Below are 18125 nucleotides of genomic sequence, written 5' to 3'. Positions count from 1 at the left end.
AAGAGAAGTGAGTTGACGTTTGCCGTACACGTCTGACAATGTTAAGTAGCATACAGAATACATGAGAAGAAATTAACATGTCTCAGAGATGATGTTGATAACATCCGTCAGATTAATGTATGACTAATGATTATTGAAGCTGACCTCCTAAATTGTTTACATTTGTTATACAGTTATCCGAATGTCGAGGGAGCAAATATTCAAGAATAAGTAATTTTGAAATGTTAAGTTTAATTTTAATTTATCTCACTTTTTATGCATTATTCACATAATTTTTTAATACATTTAGGGAGAAAAATAATTTATTTTATACATTTTTTCCACATATCATCAGAGTTTGGTTTTTTATTCAGAAATATAACGTAGTTTCTAAAAATTCTGTAAACATAGGTAATACATCTAGATAATTTGAGCATAACTTTAATGTATGTATGTGTGTGTATATTTCAATAGTCGCGTTTACACTCATAGATGAAAGAAAGATAATACCTACGTCATCTAAACGGTGACAGGTGGGGAAAACTGCTTTGTTAATTGTAATGTCGGACATGCGGAAACTCGGTTCGTGATCTCACTTTTGTGACGCTCTCCATGACACGAGCAATGGCATGGTTCAGCATTTACCAAACATGATCTCAACTCGAGATTCGTCGACACGCGGACATTGAGCTAGGAATCGTGAGATTGACCCCGACTTGAACATCGCCCCGAATGCAAATCGGATAGTTTACACCGGTGCAACTGCTCGAGACGGCTTTCGGATTATGCCTTCTGACGCATATTGAAGGACGCTTGACGATGGTACGACATCGGTCCGGTGTCAGTCCGATTTCGAGGATGACAGAACGTTTACGTTGGTGATGCTTCGTGGTCCCAATTACAACGGAGAATTTCTACCATTAATTTCTTCTACGACTCCGAATATCATAGTAATGGAGAATATTCTCAAACGTTGGCTTCAATGCAAAAATTCAATTCAAACAATAGCAAATTATGCGAAATCATAGAGAATTATTGAAATGATTATTATCGTTACTATATCATTAACGTGATTTTCTGTATATTTGAACAAACAATTCGACAGATACGATTCAATCAAACACGCGTAATGAAGCGTGCACGCATCATTACTGTTTATCGCACATAACATTTTCACCTGGATTATGCATACGAGAAAATTTACATTCAAATGTATTCCGATATTTCAAAATTGGTTATGCTATGTATGACCGATTACAGAGCGCATTAATTCGCGGACACGTATACGTCAAAATTTTCGTTTTTCATCGTTCTGCGTGTCCTATGATGAAAGCACTGTCAATAGGATGATTTCCATTAGCTCGCTTGACCTATTCACTAATGACCCTTACCTAACGACGCAATCTATTAACGGGCCAGCGCAGCGAAATCTCTCTATACTGTACATACATAAATGGCTGGCCTCCGTGTTGCGGGAATCTCGACGCAATGTATGTTACTGGATGTTATCGGATTGTTCCGGATAGTTTCAGGAGTTTGTGATTTTGGTTCTCGTAGTGATGTCACGTTTCCCATTCAAGTCAATGTACTGTCATCGACACAGTTGAAACGCGATATGCGTATTGCTAGTGCGTATTGCTAGTTGTTTGTTTATAATTTTTGAACCGTTCGACTACAAACGAAAAACAAAAAGCACTACAAACAACTACAAACGATTCTAAAGAAGACTGCGCAAGCGGATTTGCGATATCTCAATAAACAAAAAAGTTCACTCTTGGCCATTTGTTTAAATGTTTATAATTTTTAAACCGTTCGACTACAAACGAAACGAAAAGCACTACAAACAACTACAAACGATTCTGAATCGAGCCCCGCAAGCGGATTTGCGATATCTTTAAAATTAAAAAAAATTATTTTTTTCTAAATGTTTAAATAATTATTTCTCGGCAACGGTGCAACTACAAACGAAAGCAAAAGCACTACAAACAACTACAAACGATTTTGAATCGAGTCCCGCAAGCGGATTTGAGATATCGCAAAGTCGGGTGCAAGTCATTTTTTAAAACTTTTATATTTTTTACTCCCGACTGCTGCCAACCTACGGTTGGCAAAAAGACGGAGGGAGTATGCGTTTCACCGAGCTCGGATTGTTTACCAGACGTATTCTCGATAACTATAACGTAGTTCGATACCATCTTTTACATATTAGTTTCTTTTTAACCAAGGAAGGTTTCTAGTATATAATTATCATTATTTATTCTATTAATAAAAAGCGGAAAAATAATATTATTCCGTCTATTCGTTCTCTCATTGGCTGCGAGCGGAACTAAGAAGCAAAAATGATTCACCAATAAGATTCGTTCTAAGCATCCGTATAGGGAAATATAGTAACTTGAGTTGGAGACATGTCGAAGTAGCGGGAATAATAATTGACATAACCCTATATGTCAAATTATTGTTATTGTTAACTAATATCAATAAATTGTTGTCAATAGTAATAATAATAATAATAATAATAATAATGTGTTATAATAATTGTGTTATAATTGTGAAGTGTGATAATTGTGAAATAGTGATTTGACAGAAAAACATGGATAATATGGATATATCGGAAGAAAATGTTCCTAAACAGGTCAGCTTTTCTTTCTTTCTATCATTAATAATATTTATTTTTATATTTACAGCATAGTCATAATAATAAATAATATAACATAATATGAGAGAAAATCTTCTGCGTAGCCATATAATTATGATTATATAATATTTCTACAATCATTCTTGGCTACGCAGCAAATATATAAACTTCTATGATTGTAGAAATACTATACAATTATAATTATGTGGCTACGCAGAAGATTCTTTCTCTCATTATGTTATATTATTGTTGTATTATTTATTATTATGACTACGCTGCAAATAAATAAATTTTTTTACACAAATAATATAACATAATGTGAGAGTAAATAATTATGACTACGCTGTAAATAAATAAATTTTTTTACATAAATAATATAACATAATGTGAGAGTAAATAATCTTCCACCTATAATTATGATTATATGATATTTCTACAATCATTCTTGGCTATGCAACAAATATATAAACTTCTATGATTGCAGAAATACTATATAATCATAATTATGTGGCTATGCAGAAGATTCTTTCTCTCATTATGTTATATTATTGTTGTATTATTTATTATTATGACTACACAATAATAAATATAGTAAAAAACAAATAAAATAAATATAAAATAAAAGACGGAAATATATTATATATATATATAAACAAAAAATCTGAAATAAAAAATAAATTTAATGAAATAAGTTAAATAAAAATAATAACAAAACAAAAAAGTAAATAAAAAAAGATAAATTAAGTAATTGTTCTGCTGAAAGCGGGTATTATTAGCTCTTGTATTTTATACATATTTAAAACTCTTATACGTACAATGCATTAACGCGTTGTATTTTTGGCTCTACAGCTTTTAAAAGAATGAAATAAAAAAAGTTTTTTGAAAAAAAGTACTTCCGACTGCTGCCAACAAAAAGTATAAGATAAAAAAAACAAAAATAAAGAAAAAATCTAAAATAAAAAATAAAAAATTAAATAAATTAAAAGAAAAATTAAATAGAAAAATAAAGACAGAACGAAAAAGTAAATAAAAAGGAATAAAATAAAAACAAAAACAAAAAAGTAAATAATAAAAAACAAGAATTTAACAAATATTTAATAATAAAAAATGTAAGATTAAAAAAGTTTGAAATAACATTATATCTATTTGTAAGTACTAATAATTAATAATTAACTTCAAATTAATATTAAATATTACATTAAAAATTTATACATGAGGGAAGCAATAATTATTATTATTTCAATTTATTCATATTTGAATTTACTCTTTCCACATATAATTTATTATTATTAGTTCCACATTTTACAAGAGCAGTCGGGAGATGCCGCGTTAAAGCTCTAAAACATATTTAAAGTTCGTCAAAATTGGTGATCGCACTACCTGATACTCCTCTTGTAAGTGTGTTCCGTATGTGTACATGAGTGTATGCATGTATGTGTGTATGTTTTAAATCTAGCGCGGCGTCTCTCCCGACTGCTCTTGTAAAATGTGGAATTAATAATAATAAATTATATGTGGAAAGAGTAAATTCAAATATGAATAAATTGAAATAATAATATTATTACTTCCCTCATGTATAAATTTTTAAATGTAATATTTAATATTAATTTGAAGTTAATTATTAATTATTAGTACTTACAAATAGATATAATGTTATTTCAAACTTTTTTAATCTTACATTTTTTATTATTAAATATTTGTTAAATTCTTGTTTTTTATTATTTACTTTTTTGTTTTTGTTTTTATTTTATTCCTTTTTATTTACTTTTTCGTTCTGTCTTTATTTTTCTATTTAATTTTTCTTTTAACTTATTTAATTTTTTATTTTTTATTTTAGATTTTTTGTTTATTTTTTTTAATCCATTGAACTACAAACGAAATTAACGTTACTACAAACAACTACAAACAAAATGCTATCATTTTCCATAAAAAAAAATTAATTTTGTAAAAGTCGGGTGCCAGGTTCACACAGGTCTGTGAAACTCGATTTTCACAAGCATTGATGTGTAACGGACATCTCTTTGAGAAGAAAAGCTATCTAACAAAATATATAGTATAGAATTTTTACTGGGCGTTATTTAACAATAGATTTCCGCACTAAAAATTTTGCGTTTCTGAATATGAAGTTTCTTCCATTGTCAATGGAAATAGAATATGTTCACTGACAAGTAGAATACAATTGGATAAAGATATATTTTATAAGAGTTTAAGATAACAGCTGAAGGTTAGCTATCGATAAATGGCCTTAGCCATTTGTGTACAACTTAGATTTTTGAGTTATTATTTACATTTTTCTTTTTCGTATTTGTGCATAAAGCTACAAAGACTGAATATAGCATTGACGATTCATTGATGATTGACCGTCAATAATATAACTCGCTAAGAGAAGAACAATACTTGTGAATCTAAAATCATCCGACATGGGGCAGTATAATTAAAAGCAACGCAACTTAAATATAAAGACCAAACGGAAGTAGTACACAAACGTAAAGAAAAGAGCTGACTGTGGAGAAAAGTTAGTTACATAATTCATTTGGCGTGACTTCCTTGAAAAAAGATAAAAAAACTTCCTTGAAAAGACGAAACTAAAAAGGTTTCTTGAAAAAAATATAAAAAATATATAAAAATTTTATTTTAATTAAAAAATGAAAAAATTCTCAAAAATGGAAAGGCCAGTGTTATAGATAAATGCAAATATTCAGTTTTCTATATATTTTATTCACAGACATTCACAGATATTCTAATTTTAAAACGTAAAACAAAAATTATAAGTGTATATTTACGCAAAAATGTTTGAAAATTTAAAAATGTTTGATTAAACTACAATATAATATAAAAAGTTTATTCTACAAATATTTGATATAGGTACATTATACATTATATTCAACGAGTTCAAAATTTATTATGAAATATTTCTCTTTTTTATTATTTAACATCTACATAAATTTGTATTACTATCTAAATTTGACGAGACTTATGGTTTATATTTCTTGAAGTGGAAATGAATCATAACGCGGCGAAATGTTTAAGAAGGAGCAGCAAAGTTTCTGATTTCTCAACAGAGGGAGAAAAATATTAAAATTCTCGTCTCCCTACGTTATAATCGAATGACGTCAGAACTCGTAAAATAGCAAGATAAGATAAGCGGCAATAGGCACGTGGCCCAAAATTCTCCGGGATACAGTTTGCCCTATTGAAATAACTTCTGGCCTATAGCTTCAAAAGAGAAATCCCCCATGGTAAATCGAATGGCCACGAACCGCGAAGAAAATAACATCTATATATAGTCTGATGATTCGAGTGTGATATATATACGCAATATATATTCCACAGCTTCAATTCTCGATTTCTCACTTTGATGGAATAACAAACTGTCGAGAATTGGTTTGCAATAATATTGAATGATGAAGAACGAGAAGCGATAAAATAAAAAAAATTATTCGAATATGTTACTCCAATATTGATAGAAAAGAACATAAAGGTAGGTTTTGTGCCACATGATTTTTCGCGACTGCATCTGCAACTTTAAATAAAAAATAAATCGCGGAGTTTCTCGCTGTTATATTGCAGTTAGCATGACTGAGATTATTTCGACATGTATATGCAACGTGTATGTCATATGTGCGTCGTCGCACGCGATATTACAAATTCAAATGCAACACTCATATTGTCAGAGTTATGTTTCCCAGCGGTGACTTGTCACAGAGTCGACATTTCAGAACGCGTAACCGTAAACCCCTTACACCGATATGTAAATATTACCAATGGAGATCTCACGGAAGTCTCACCGGAACACACGGAATAGTGGACCGTATCATCTGCCGATTGAAATGCAGATCTCGATGTAGATTAATGACATCCCGAAGTAGATGCATGCTCATTGATCCGCCAGGCGTACTTGCTTACTCTGGCAGAAATGATATAACGGTCGTGACCCTCAGATCTCCCGCGAGATGATATACGTGAGCATAGACGTTGCATAGACGTGACTTATAATACATTTCAAAACGCAAAGTACTTGGTAAATAATCTATACATATTAGTTATTAAATTAAATCGTGTTTTTATTGTTTTATTTTTCATGCATATATAATACATTTATAAAAAAAATTTATATATGTTTATACTAATTCTAAAGTATCATATTTTATAGCAAATAATTTTAAAGCAAAAAGAATATCATATTCTATTTTCATTATAAGGCTTTTGTTTTAAGTTACAACAATGAATTAAGGCCAATACCATGTACAAATATAGAGCCAAGGAAAATACACTTTCAGAGGAAATGGAAGGCATCTTAAATTTCACAAACAAGATTTGTCGCGTTTCTAAGGTAACTCAATAAAGATTTTCTACACAAACAGCACGAACTTCCATTTACCATACTTCGTACGAATATCGACTCATGCAGAACTGACAAATCAATTTTCGGTAAAATTTATTTACAGCTATGCCGCTTTGTATAAAAAATTGTTGAGTTACATAATATAATGAAATAAATTTTGCCAGCAATCTATAAAAGAGCTACAAGCTGAGTTATTAAATTTCAACAGTAGAACACTAAATTGAATGAAATTAATTAATCGAGTGGAAATAATGACAATTATCTCTGTGTTGAATCGTATACAAGATACATGTGAAATATTTGATTCATAGAAAAAGATTTTAATATGTATGTCTTTTAGTGCATAGCAGTAGAAAAGAAGACTTATTAAATATATCATTACCAATTTAAAACAATTTGATACATCTAGCTTTGTAAGTTCGCAATTTTGCTTAATGGATCTCGGCGAAACGCAAGTTAAGTGTACGCTCTGCTTTGCACAGCTGTTTTTGTCAGAAGGATATGCAGGTGTAAAAGCGAGTGGTATCTAATTAGCGGTCAGCTCTGCCAGTCGACCTTAATTCACCAGTTGAGGCTCCCTTTTCGTTCGTCCGTTCTCTCGGTCGTGCGTATCTATAGCATCATTTCAGTCTAGTAGCAAGCGGTATCGTGTTTCAAACGAGCGCATTATGTACTTTGCATAACCGTTCATGCATTGCAAAATAAAAATGAAAGAAATTTTTTTGCTACATTCGACAAGTATGCTAGTGACATGAATTACATAAAAAGAACTTAGAAAAAATAGTTAAAAAAAATAGTTAAAATAATGTTAAATTATTTCATATTTGGATAAGTTTGTCGCGTTAAAGTCATTAAATTCTAGTGCTTGAACAACGAAGGGACATAGTAAAATAGGTACCTATGCGAAATTGCTTTTTCTGAGAAAGGGACTCAATGATGATACGACGACAGAGAATTGCAGATCGATCTCTTTTTACACAGGAAATGTTTTTTAAACGCTCCCTCGATTATCCTTTCGATTCTCGGCACACGGGCTGTTAAGATCCGCGCAAGTGATACGGGTCATCCGAGAAATCGCTTTGGCGGTGTCGTAACCCCTCCATCGGCAATAATGGTACTCCACCCCTTTTCTTCTCTTTTCTATTGCTCAGAGAGTTATTTGCCTCTGGGGATGAACGATTTCCGGCAACGGTCGTTACGTGATAATATAAACTTTGAACTACGCAAATCATGTTATTTCCTATCCCAGTTTTCCCGTACAATGATAAGCGTGCAATATTAATATTCATGAATCGATGCATAAATCTCTCCTCTTCTTGTCAATTTTTACTACTCCAATTACATAACATAATAAATATTTTTTACTCCAAAAAAAGATGCTTTTAATTCATAAATTGCTCGCGAAATATTTTTCCACTATTAAAACGCATGATTAAGTAACACTTTATTTTTAACAGTTTTAATATTTGATGGATAAAATAGCTAGCAACATATACGTAAAATGTAGAAGAATTAAATTAAATTGCCCCCAGACGCGGAAGTTATACTTACTTGATGCATCGCGTACGAAAAAATGTAATTATAAACGTTATAAATAGTTGAAAGCGTGTCAAACGACTGTATGAAAATGTTGCTTCACTTTATACCATTTTAATCCAATATATCTGTTTGTGCACAAAATTATAGCAGCATTCTAATCAGTTATCATCAAATCATTCTCTTGCAGAGATTATCTACGGCGTCGAGTTAAACACGGTGAAATGTTTGTTGAAACTGCCGGGGCTTTTAGTTTCGAGAGTTATGAGATTGAGTGACGAACTTTGTCATATTATTACGCGCAACATGAGCTTTTGCCATCGTAGTAAAAGCGCTAGGGAAAAGCAAGATAGTCCGAGCTGCTATCGAACGCGTTTCTATATAATGATTCTGTTTTCTCAAAGCTAGTTTACATCGGCGCTAATCATAGTATCAGTTACAAGTTTCATAAAAGAGTAAAATTCCTTTGTACGGAAAGTGCGCTTCTAGTCTCATGTGCTTCACAGAAGAATAGTTTTAGGAGTATTCTTTCGGAATGTTACGAAGTCGATACACTCTCTCTTCGCGTAATGCTAGTCGGGATTCAACTTCAACTTTATAATTTTAACAACTGCTCTCGGAAACTGAGATCTCCGGTACCGAATTTGATGAATGCTGTTGAATCGGGATGAGCTTCGTTTCAATTGCCGGCACAATCAATTTTACAGACCTTACTGTGTAAGTTATGAATTTTTACGAGCGATCGACGCTCGTAAAAATTGGTCATGACCCTTCCGCAGACACAGATATGGCCGTTTAAGAAATTCATGATCGATATCAGTACGTACGTCTGGAAGAAGACGAAGCAGGGGAGCAAAGAGAACGAAGGGGTGGAGAGATGCCGAGGATGAGCGCGAGATACTTCTCCGGAAATTACGCTCTCTCCGCGGAGGCAGCATTTCCGGTCCGGCTATATATAAATCGTCTCAGCAAGAAGAATAACCGCAAACGGACATAGCCCGTAAACTCTTCATACCCAAAATGTTTTGTCTGTGTAGTGTAAAAACACATCTTAGATAAAAAACACGTTATTACGCTACACAGTCAATTCAAATATGCTTAAAACTGCGTCAAATAATTTCTGTCTGTATTTTGTCGAATCGTCCGTGCAAATTGCGTGCATATATGATACTGTAAAATATTTACAGTGAGAAAAAACGCAAAACAAAAGCAGCTTTATTCCTTTAACATTAACTCTTCGTGCACAACGTATAATATTGTAATGTTTTTAAAAATATGCAATATGTAGAATTTCCAATGTAAATTTTCGTTTGTTTATGCATGTACTATGAAACGTTAATATTTATTAGTTTTAAGCGTATCGTATAAATTGAATACTGTTTTTAACATTGGACAAATTAAATATATTTAATGAACCGAGAAATTGTATACACAAGAGCGATATAGTATTCTGGTTGAGAAAGGTATGCTCTACCAATTAATATTAATAACAATACTGTCACGAGATAATCGGTGGTTGTTTGTCAAAACAGTATTATTTGTTTCATGCTGCGCATGGCTTACAGAATTTTGATATAACGGAATAACGTTACGTAACCACTCGTTTGACGTACATCCGGGTATCGAACGGGTCTTTCAGTTAGTAACATTTCCGTGATTAAATACGATATATACATTTCTCTCGCAAACTCTGGATTTGCAGAGTTATTATTTATGACTATCTGATATAGTTAAACACACAAAAGCCAATAACATATATTTAGTTAGAATAAACCTTGCTTGTCAGCATTATTACATATAAAACATTGTACGAGTCATGACTATGGTTTACAATTGTCACTTTTTTAACACGTTTTATATTTTAATGTGCAGCTCGTGGGCGGTGAATTCGACATGGAGCTGAATTTCGTGATTCAGGACGCGCAAAACATCAGGCACATGCTGGAGCTTCTCGATCATTGCCCGCCCAATCTCCAGGTAAGTGAACATCGTGACGTTAAACTAGGTCGAATTAATTACGTGCGGAAAATATCTGACGTAAACCCAAGAGGAATGCGGTGGAGAGTACGTGTTAGCGAGTACTTGTCAATATCGTAATATCAGTAATTGAAATTGAAAACCTATTGTATATACAGGGTGACCCATTTTAACTTAGGCAGCCAAATAACTCGAAAAATAAGCAAGATAGAGAAAAATGTTTTAGACAAAAGTTGTATGGTTTCGAGGGGGCCATAAGATGGTATCATTGGTTTGACCTTGAAGAGTCATTTGAAGGTCACGTGAAGGTCACTTCAATTTTTTTAAATGGAACATCCTATATATTTTTGTACATTCTTGTAGCTCATCTCGAGAGCTTTCCAAAACACTATAATTAAGTACATTTTCGTTAAGTACTTTTTGAGTTATGAGGCTTGAAATAATTTCTTAATTTTACATAAACCGTAAAATATCTTGTAAAATATTCATTTTTCGATTACCTTACCTTAATAGTTTTATGTACAAAATAATGAGAGGAATCAATTGGTGTAAAGAAAACACATAGTTGTTTCGAAGAAAAAATATGTAATTTGCAATTAACAATTCCATATTTTTTCTTAAAAACAACTATGTGTTTTCTTTACACCAATTGATTCCTCTCATTATTTTGTACATAAAAGTATTAAGGTAAGATAATCGAAAAATGAATATTTTACAAGATATTTTACGGTTTATGTAAAATTAAGAAATTATTTCAAGCATCATAACTCAAAAAGTACTTAACGGAAAGGTACTTAATTATAGTGTTTTGGAAAGCTCTCGAAATAAGCTACAAGAATGTACAAAAATATATAGGGTATTCCATTTAAAAAAATTGAAGTGACCTTCACGTGACCTTCAAATGACTCTTCAAGGTCAAACCAATGATACCATCTTATGGCCCCCTCGAAACCATACAACTTTTGTCTAAAACATTTTTCTCTATCTTGCTTATTTTTCGAGTTATTTGGCTGCCTAAGTTAAAATGGGTCACCCTGTATATATATATATATATATATATATATATATATATATATATATATAAAGACACATATGTGTGCGTATGTGTGTACATAACGCGTTTTTTATAGAGCACTTCTCAAGAGTACAGCACACACGAAGATAGAAGATAGAAAAGTGATTGCTAAGATCTTTCTCGGATATCACCGAGTAGAATTACATTGCGTTGAAGTCTCAAACTACTCATTTCTCTTCCTGTATTAACGTTTTTTGCAATATAAAGAAAGACTTCAATTTTTTTATATTAATTTGTAAGATTCCTTATACCTCGCATCATTCGAGTCATTTAATCTTTTTATTAGTCGATATATTTTACAAGTAATCGCGGATCACGGTTTACATTGTGCAATAGTTGGCGTGTAATTAAATCTTAATTTAGAAATGATCGATTAAAATATATGCATTTGATGAGAATTGTTCAATTCGCGCGTAAGTGTTTAATACATACGTGATTATTCAAATATCTACGTTCAGCGCAATCAACGTCTTGTCTGTCACTATCGCGGAACTTACTACTTTGGCTATTTTCTTATATTGCAGCAGAGAAATTCTGCTGTTGAGTGCAAATTGTCCTTAACGAACGAACCGATCAATACCATGCGTCTCACGTACGCAATAAATGCGTTAAATAAAATCACGATAATTAAAACTATGCAAAAAAGCATATGATATTTTTTTTACATTGAAATTGTAATGTTGACATGATAACGTACCGGGAAGGAAAACCGTAAAGTAAAAGGAAAACCGTAAAGTAAAAGAACACATATATGAATTTCTGATTCTTTTCTCTTCGCCTTTCTCTCTCTCTCTCTCTCTCTCTCTCTCTCGTTCTTTATTTGATGATAAAAAAGAGCATACCGTGTTAGGATTCGTACAATCTTGACATACAAAAGAATCGGAATCCATTATGTGGCAAATTTTCCTCGGGTATAAAATTTTTTTTCGATCACGGAGCATGAGATTTGTTGTCGCTTTGGAGCATTATTCGTACCCTCTGTTTTTCGTGTTCGTGAAGTATACAGAAAGGCATCGGTTCAGTGACGAAAAAATATGATCTCGCGATTTCGCACTATCGCGATATCGATTGAAAAATAGTCTGGTTTAATCTAATCGATATTGATCGATGTAGACATACGTCGACTACTGACACATATAATAACTGACCAGAAAAGTGATTTGTCAAGATATTATTGACAGAAATAAATCACCCAGTCCATTTCAGCAACTTGGTCATGCAAGTTCTTTGTACAAAATGATGTATTTTCTTCTATCCGATAATTATGTATTTCTGTTAATCGATAATATATTAGAGTTCAGTTGCTCCGTATTTATCGATAATATAATTTATCCTGCGTTTCTGTTTAACTTGATTTTTAACAGAAAGTAAATATTACTAACGAAGTACTTAATTAAAAACAAATATGTAACCGCATAGCTTGTGGAAAATATCTTAATTGGTTTTTTCCCCACTAATGCGTGTATATTTTACGTTTGATACAAACACATCTGTATATGACTATCTCTTGTCCCATTATATTTGGAACAAACAACGTATTGGCCTCGGGTGGCTTCAGCTGCCAAGATTAAAGCAAAAGACTTTCCGCAAAATACACCACCTGCTGTGTATCTTCGAAATTCGTGTACGTCCCGCTTCGTTAAAAGCGATGTACGACTTGGCGAGAAAGGAAAGTAAGGACGATGAACTTTTGTAAATAATAACGGTTCCTTAGTCGCCATGTCGGGTGGAAGAAAATCCGTTTACGCTTTAGTCGCTCTTCGCAAACTCATACACGACACTTGAGCCTCTGCTGCAAACTTTTGGCGTGAAAGTAAATAGAAATTTAAACTAGATGGATGAATAGATAAAGTTATGAACATCCTGTTCTTTCGCTGATCATCTGCGGTCGTTCGTCCTTTTTGTGTCAACAAGAACGACGGATTGTCGTGCAACAAAATGGCAAAATCAAATTCAAATTAGATTTATGCGAGCTCATTACATATCTGACAAAAAAGGCTTGCTTAGCTAAATTTCTAGTCATGCTGCGAAAGCTGGTAAGCCACCATATCTGACACAGCTGTTGCTGAAATGAAAATTAATGTGTACCTTGTATGACACTAGAAACGCTTATTTCAATGTGACAGGATTGTCACGTGTAAATGTTAAGGTGTACAGTTGATGGCAAGCACAGCAGAACTTGAGTTCATCTATTATATACAGAGTGTTTCATTATTTTTGACGCGTTTCTTTTATATATTTTTTTTTTATATAAATTTGTAAAATGTTTATAAAATTTTCAAATTTTAATTGTAAATTATAAACATTTAAAAAATTTTATGTATGTATTTATTTATTTATAACTCTTGACATTTTCTTTGTTAAATTAAATTCATTTGTGAAATTAATTGAAGGGACGTTTTAATAGTGCTTTCTGGTATACATATAATCATAGGGGTTGTATTGGTACCAGTTGATATAATCTGTTACTGATCGGCTCCTGCCTAGCTCTATAGAGTCTAGCTTGAGCAGTCTGAAATGTTAATGCTGTTAAGGGAGTTTCCACGTCGCCTATCCTCGACCGTATAGAGACCCTAAGTTAGCTTGCTTCCGTCTAGCTTCTCTTATACGCGATAAATGACTAGGAAAATACATATGTGCGCGTATATACAGATTATTACTTTAAAACTATTGCTTCATAATTTAATGAAGGCTTATTTAGGCTTTACGCAGGTAAAATTTTGTTTAAATAATGCTTGCTCCAAATTAATCGGAAAGAAGAAAAACATATATATGAATGTTATATATTTATATTTACATAATTTTTTTATTCGTACAAATCTCTTGATTTTCTATTCTCTTTTTTATAATTCAAACATTATTTGATGTAAAATGATTAAAACATCGCGTTATTTTCCTAATATCTGTTGTTAGAATCGCTGGTTTTGAAACTCGTTATATATTTTACTGTATGTTTGTTGGAGCCATCCATCTCCTTGAGATATAAGCCAAGCATAATGGACCAACGTAATGCTCGCGCGTGAAAGCGTATTCTATCTAAATCTCTAGTACTTTTCTGTTAGAATCTTCGAGTAGACGAATATTCTGCAGAAACCGACAAGCATAGCGACGACCGCGTTAAAGAGACACAATGCAGTTTGAAAGTACCATTTGCGACGCACTCGTATTTACGTCACTTTGAGAAATCGACCGAGAGCTTTGTAAATGAAGAGCTTACTATATATATTCTCTCTTCTCTCTTTCAATTAATATCCTGAAAGTTTTCATTTCATGGAGAATTGCGAATTTCTAGGAATAATGTGACGCAGTAATAGATTTTCAAGAATACGAAGTAAGCAAAAATAGCACGATTATCGAACTTACACGATCATTTTGATTACACTTTCAGAAACATTCTTTAAAGAATGGAATAAGATTGAATGCAAGTTTCAATACTAAAGAATAGAGAATCTCTCAAATTAAATTTTCAGTGCCGTAGAGCAATTTCAAATATATATTTCCGCGAAGAAATAAATTAAAATGTATGAGACATCATCTGGAGGGAAAGATTAGATATATAGACATCTTCACTCAAATGTTATTCCAGGAAATAGCGAGAAAATGCAAGTTAAGACACATTTTGACTGTTGTTTGGATTGATTGAATATACAGTAATTCGAATTTTGTGTAATATGTCATCATCTACTTGTTTAATAAAACGCGATCGTTTATTCACCCGTAATAAAACTTATAGCATTTTCCCTCTTTTTTTCCCCATCATATCTGAACGCATAAGATATACAAATGAACATTTTTAGAAAATTATTTTTTATCAATTTATTTTTTGGAAAATTTAGGGGGAATAAAGAATATGTAAAAGATATTTAGTATAATTATATATAGGCCATTTGTATATTTTAAATTTACATTTAATGAAAATCGAGAAAAAAAAAATTTGCTTTATTATTATCAATCTATTTGTTCGAAGAACTGTTTGCGATTTTTATTTTTACTGAATAATGTGCGGATAAAAATATAATCTAGCAATTTTTGTGATAAATTTGCAGCAGGCGTAAACGAGAATATCAGTTTTTCAAATGCAGCGATTTGTAACGAGAAACATAAACGCTCGTGAACTCGATTTTATCCTGGTATTATGTCGCATTGTTATTTTGATGAGATGTAAAGCCGGATTACTGTTGGTGAACATTGCACTCTACATACGATATTTTACGTATATCATAAAAAATCAATGACATATTCTACAATAATATATGTATAGTTAATCGGTACTATACTTCAAGAGGGAAATACTTTAATAAATAATTAGTATATATTAAAATAATAGAAAATAAAGTTAAAATATTGTTTTTTAGCTCAATTAACTGCTTAAAAATTATGTATATTTAAGAAATTCTACATAAATTGGAAAAATTAAAATATTTTTAAGCAATGCCACACAATATGAGCCTTTGCTTTGATGAGACATTTCATTATAAGTATTTTTAACACGTGTACTAATATCCAAAACTTCGTCATCGTTTCTTAAATTTGAGATAAAAAAACGAGCCAAAAATTATTTCTTATATATTTTCTTATTTTTAATATTTTTAAAATTATAATTATTTAAAATTTATACATAAATATTTTTTGCAATAAAATCTTAATAATTATATTGTTTTTTATAATTAAATTAAATCTAATGAAAAATTATATATTAATGATTGATTAACTACTAAATATTACACAAGATTATTAAAGCATAACGTAGCCTTTAGAAATTTGGAGCTATTATTCTCCTATTATTTCCCTATTATTTCTCTATTATTTCCAATTGACAGGCTCCGTGAACTTTCATTACATGTTCCTATATACTGCATTCCATTTAGTTTACGTACTATTAATAGCATTTAAGAGTAATCATATGGATATCGCAGAACTATTTGCAATCTTCATAAATTGCGAGATGAGTTATTACGAGACCAGATATTACAGGAAACGCATATAAACTGTAATTCCTCCGAATATATCATTTCTTTCTTCCTACAAAAAAATATGTCTGATCGGCTAACAAATTAATATTTATCAATATTTCATGAAAAGAAAATCTCCAATGTGCACATATGTTTAGGAATCAATGTAAATAATTTTTGCTGATTTATCGAATAGATATAAAAGGGAAAAGATTTTTATTATGTACAAGAGAATGCAAAATTTTTCAGAGAGAGAGAGAGAGAGAGAGAGAGAGAGAGAGAGAGAGAGAAATGTTTGTATGTTATATACAAGTTAATAAATAAAGTTGATAATAAATTAGTTTTTTTTTAATAAACATGCAGAAAATATTTGCTATATATATTGGATAGATATATAAAATTAGAAAATTATTAATTGTACTTATATATAAAATAAACATTTCTCGAGCATACGATCTATATCTGGCGTTATATTGTATATTCGCGTTTCTATTTAGCTTATGCATATAAAATTCAAGTGAAGCTTCAGATAAATATCATCTGCAAAGTTGAAATCGGTAGTATTTGCTCGTATTTTATGCCAAATACAGACATTATTATATAGACATTTGGAGACTCGTGGATTATTACATTTAATTTATTTATAAGCATTCACAATGACAGTGAGATCAACTAATTGTATATCATTACCGCAGGAAATTGTACATAACTATCTACAGCGAATAATTCATGCTATTCGCGAGAGAGATCCGACGATTTCCGTGATGCAATTTCCACCTACACGCGTGGAGTTGGAGATCAACGGTGAAATTAAATGTCAAATATTAATGCGCGCGATTAGCAATGAACTGTAACACAATCAAGTAGCAAAGATCGCATACCTTGTCTTGTCACGATGCATTTGTTCGAGTTAGATTATGCTCCATTGAATAGGTTACACAAGTTTCATCTATGACAAATTATCAAGCAGTTAATTGTTCGCAGTTAATAGGTTCGATTATTATTGTATCATTACAGAGATATTCTAGTTCAAAGGAAGCATTATGCATATCTAATTTAATAATGCATATCTGCAATTTCCTGGTTTTTATCAAATTATTTGATTGATTATTCGATTTTATCAAATTACTGCTCTGCATCGTTTTACAGTCATTTCACACTAGTATATGTCGAATTATTAGTTATTGGATTGATATCAGTAAAATACATATCGTTTTGATATTGTTTTCCAATATTTGTGACATTTATAATATTTATATATTTTTTATTTCTTTATAATCTTATTTTCGGATAATGTTACATATATGATAGGCATCATAAAATATTATTATATATTTAAAATTAAAACCTATTATTTTAAAACTATTTATGCGTGTTTAAATTCCGTTTCCAAGAGCATTTCATTTTCACGCGAGAGCTCTCCTTTTAGTTATCTTCTTTTTGTAATAGAACTCTCTCGCTTTAAGTTTAAAGATATTTCGATTATCTACATAGAAAGGCAAATTTGCGCGAGAGTTAAAGGAAAGGCTTCATCTTTCCAAAGATAGAATTCTACGTTTATATCCGATGAGAGAAGAAGCATCGACGGGATTAACAAAGGTGTGCCTTTACACATATAGAACTCAT

The 18125-nt window shown here is 31.3% G+C and overlaps 1 protein-coding gene across 16 annotated transcripts in view; it reads left to right on the top strand.

Annotated features, from left to right (window-relative positions):
• Positions 1-18125, top strand: part of Rg (A kinase anchor protein rugose) — a 333149-nt gene that overhangs the window by 200248 nt on the left and 114776 nt on the right. For 15 of the 16 annotated variants that reach the window (XM_083096508.1, XM_083096514.1, XM_083096515.1 and 12 more), the window contains one exon: positions 10368-10472. In XM_083096508.1, coding sequence (XP_082952634.1) covers positions 10368-10472 — 105 coding nt within the window. Of the gene's footprint in view, positions 1-6819; positions 6948-10367; positions 10473-18125 lie in introns of those variants that run through there. The other variant, XM_083096510.1, reaches the window with a different exon arrangement.

Source organism: Camponotus vicinus, unplaced genomic scaffold, assembly GCF_025532165.1.
Source record: "Camponotus vicinus isolate PSW18456_S1 unplaced genomic scaffold, iyCamVici1.0 SCAF_4, whole genome shotgun sequence".
NCBI lineage: Eukaryota > Metazoa > Arthropoda > Insecta > Hymenoptera > Formicidae > Camponotus > Camponotus vicinus.
Note: the sequence above shows the minus strand (reverse complement) of the source record. Positions and strands in the feature narration are given on the sequence as shown.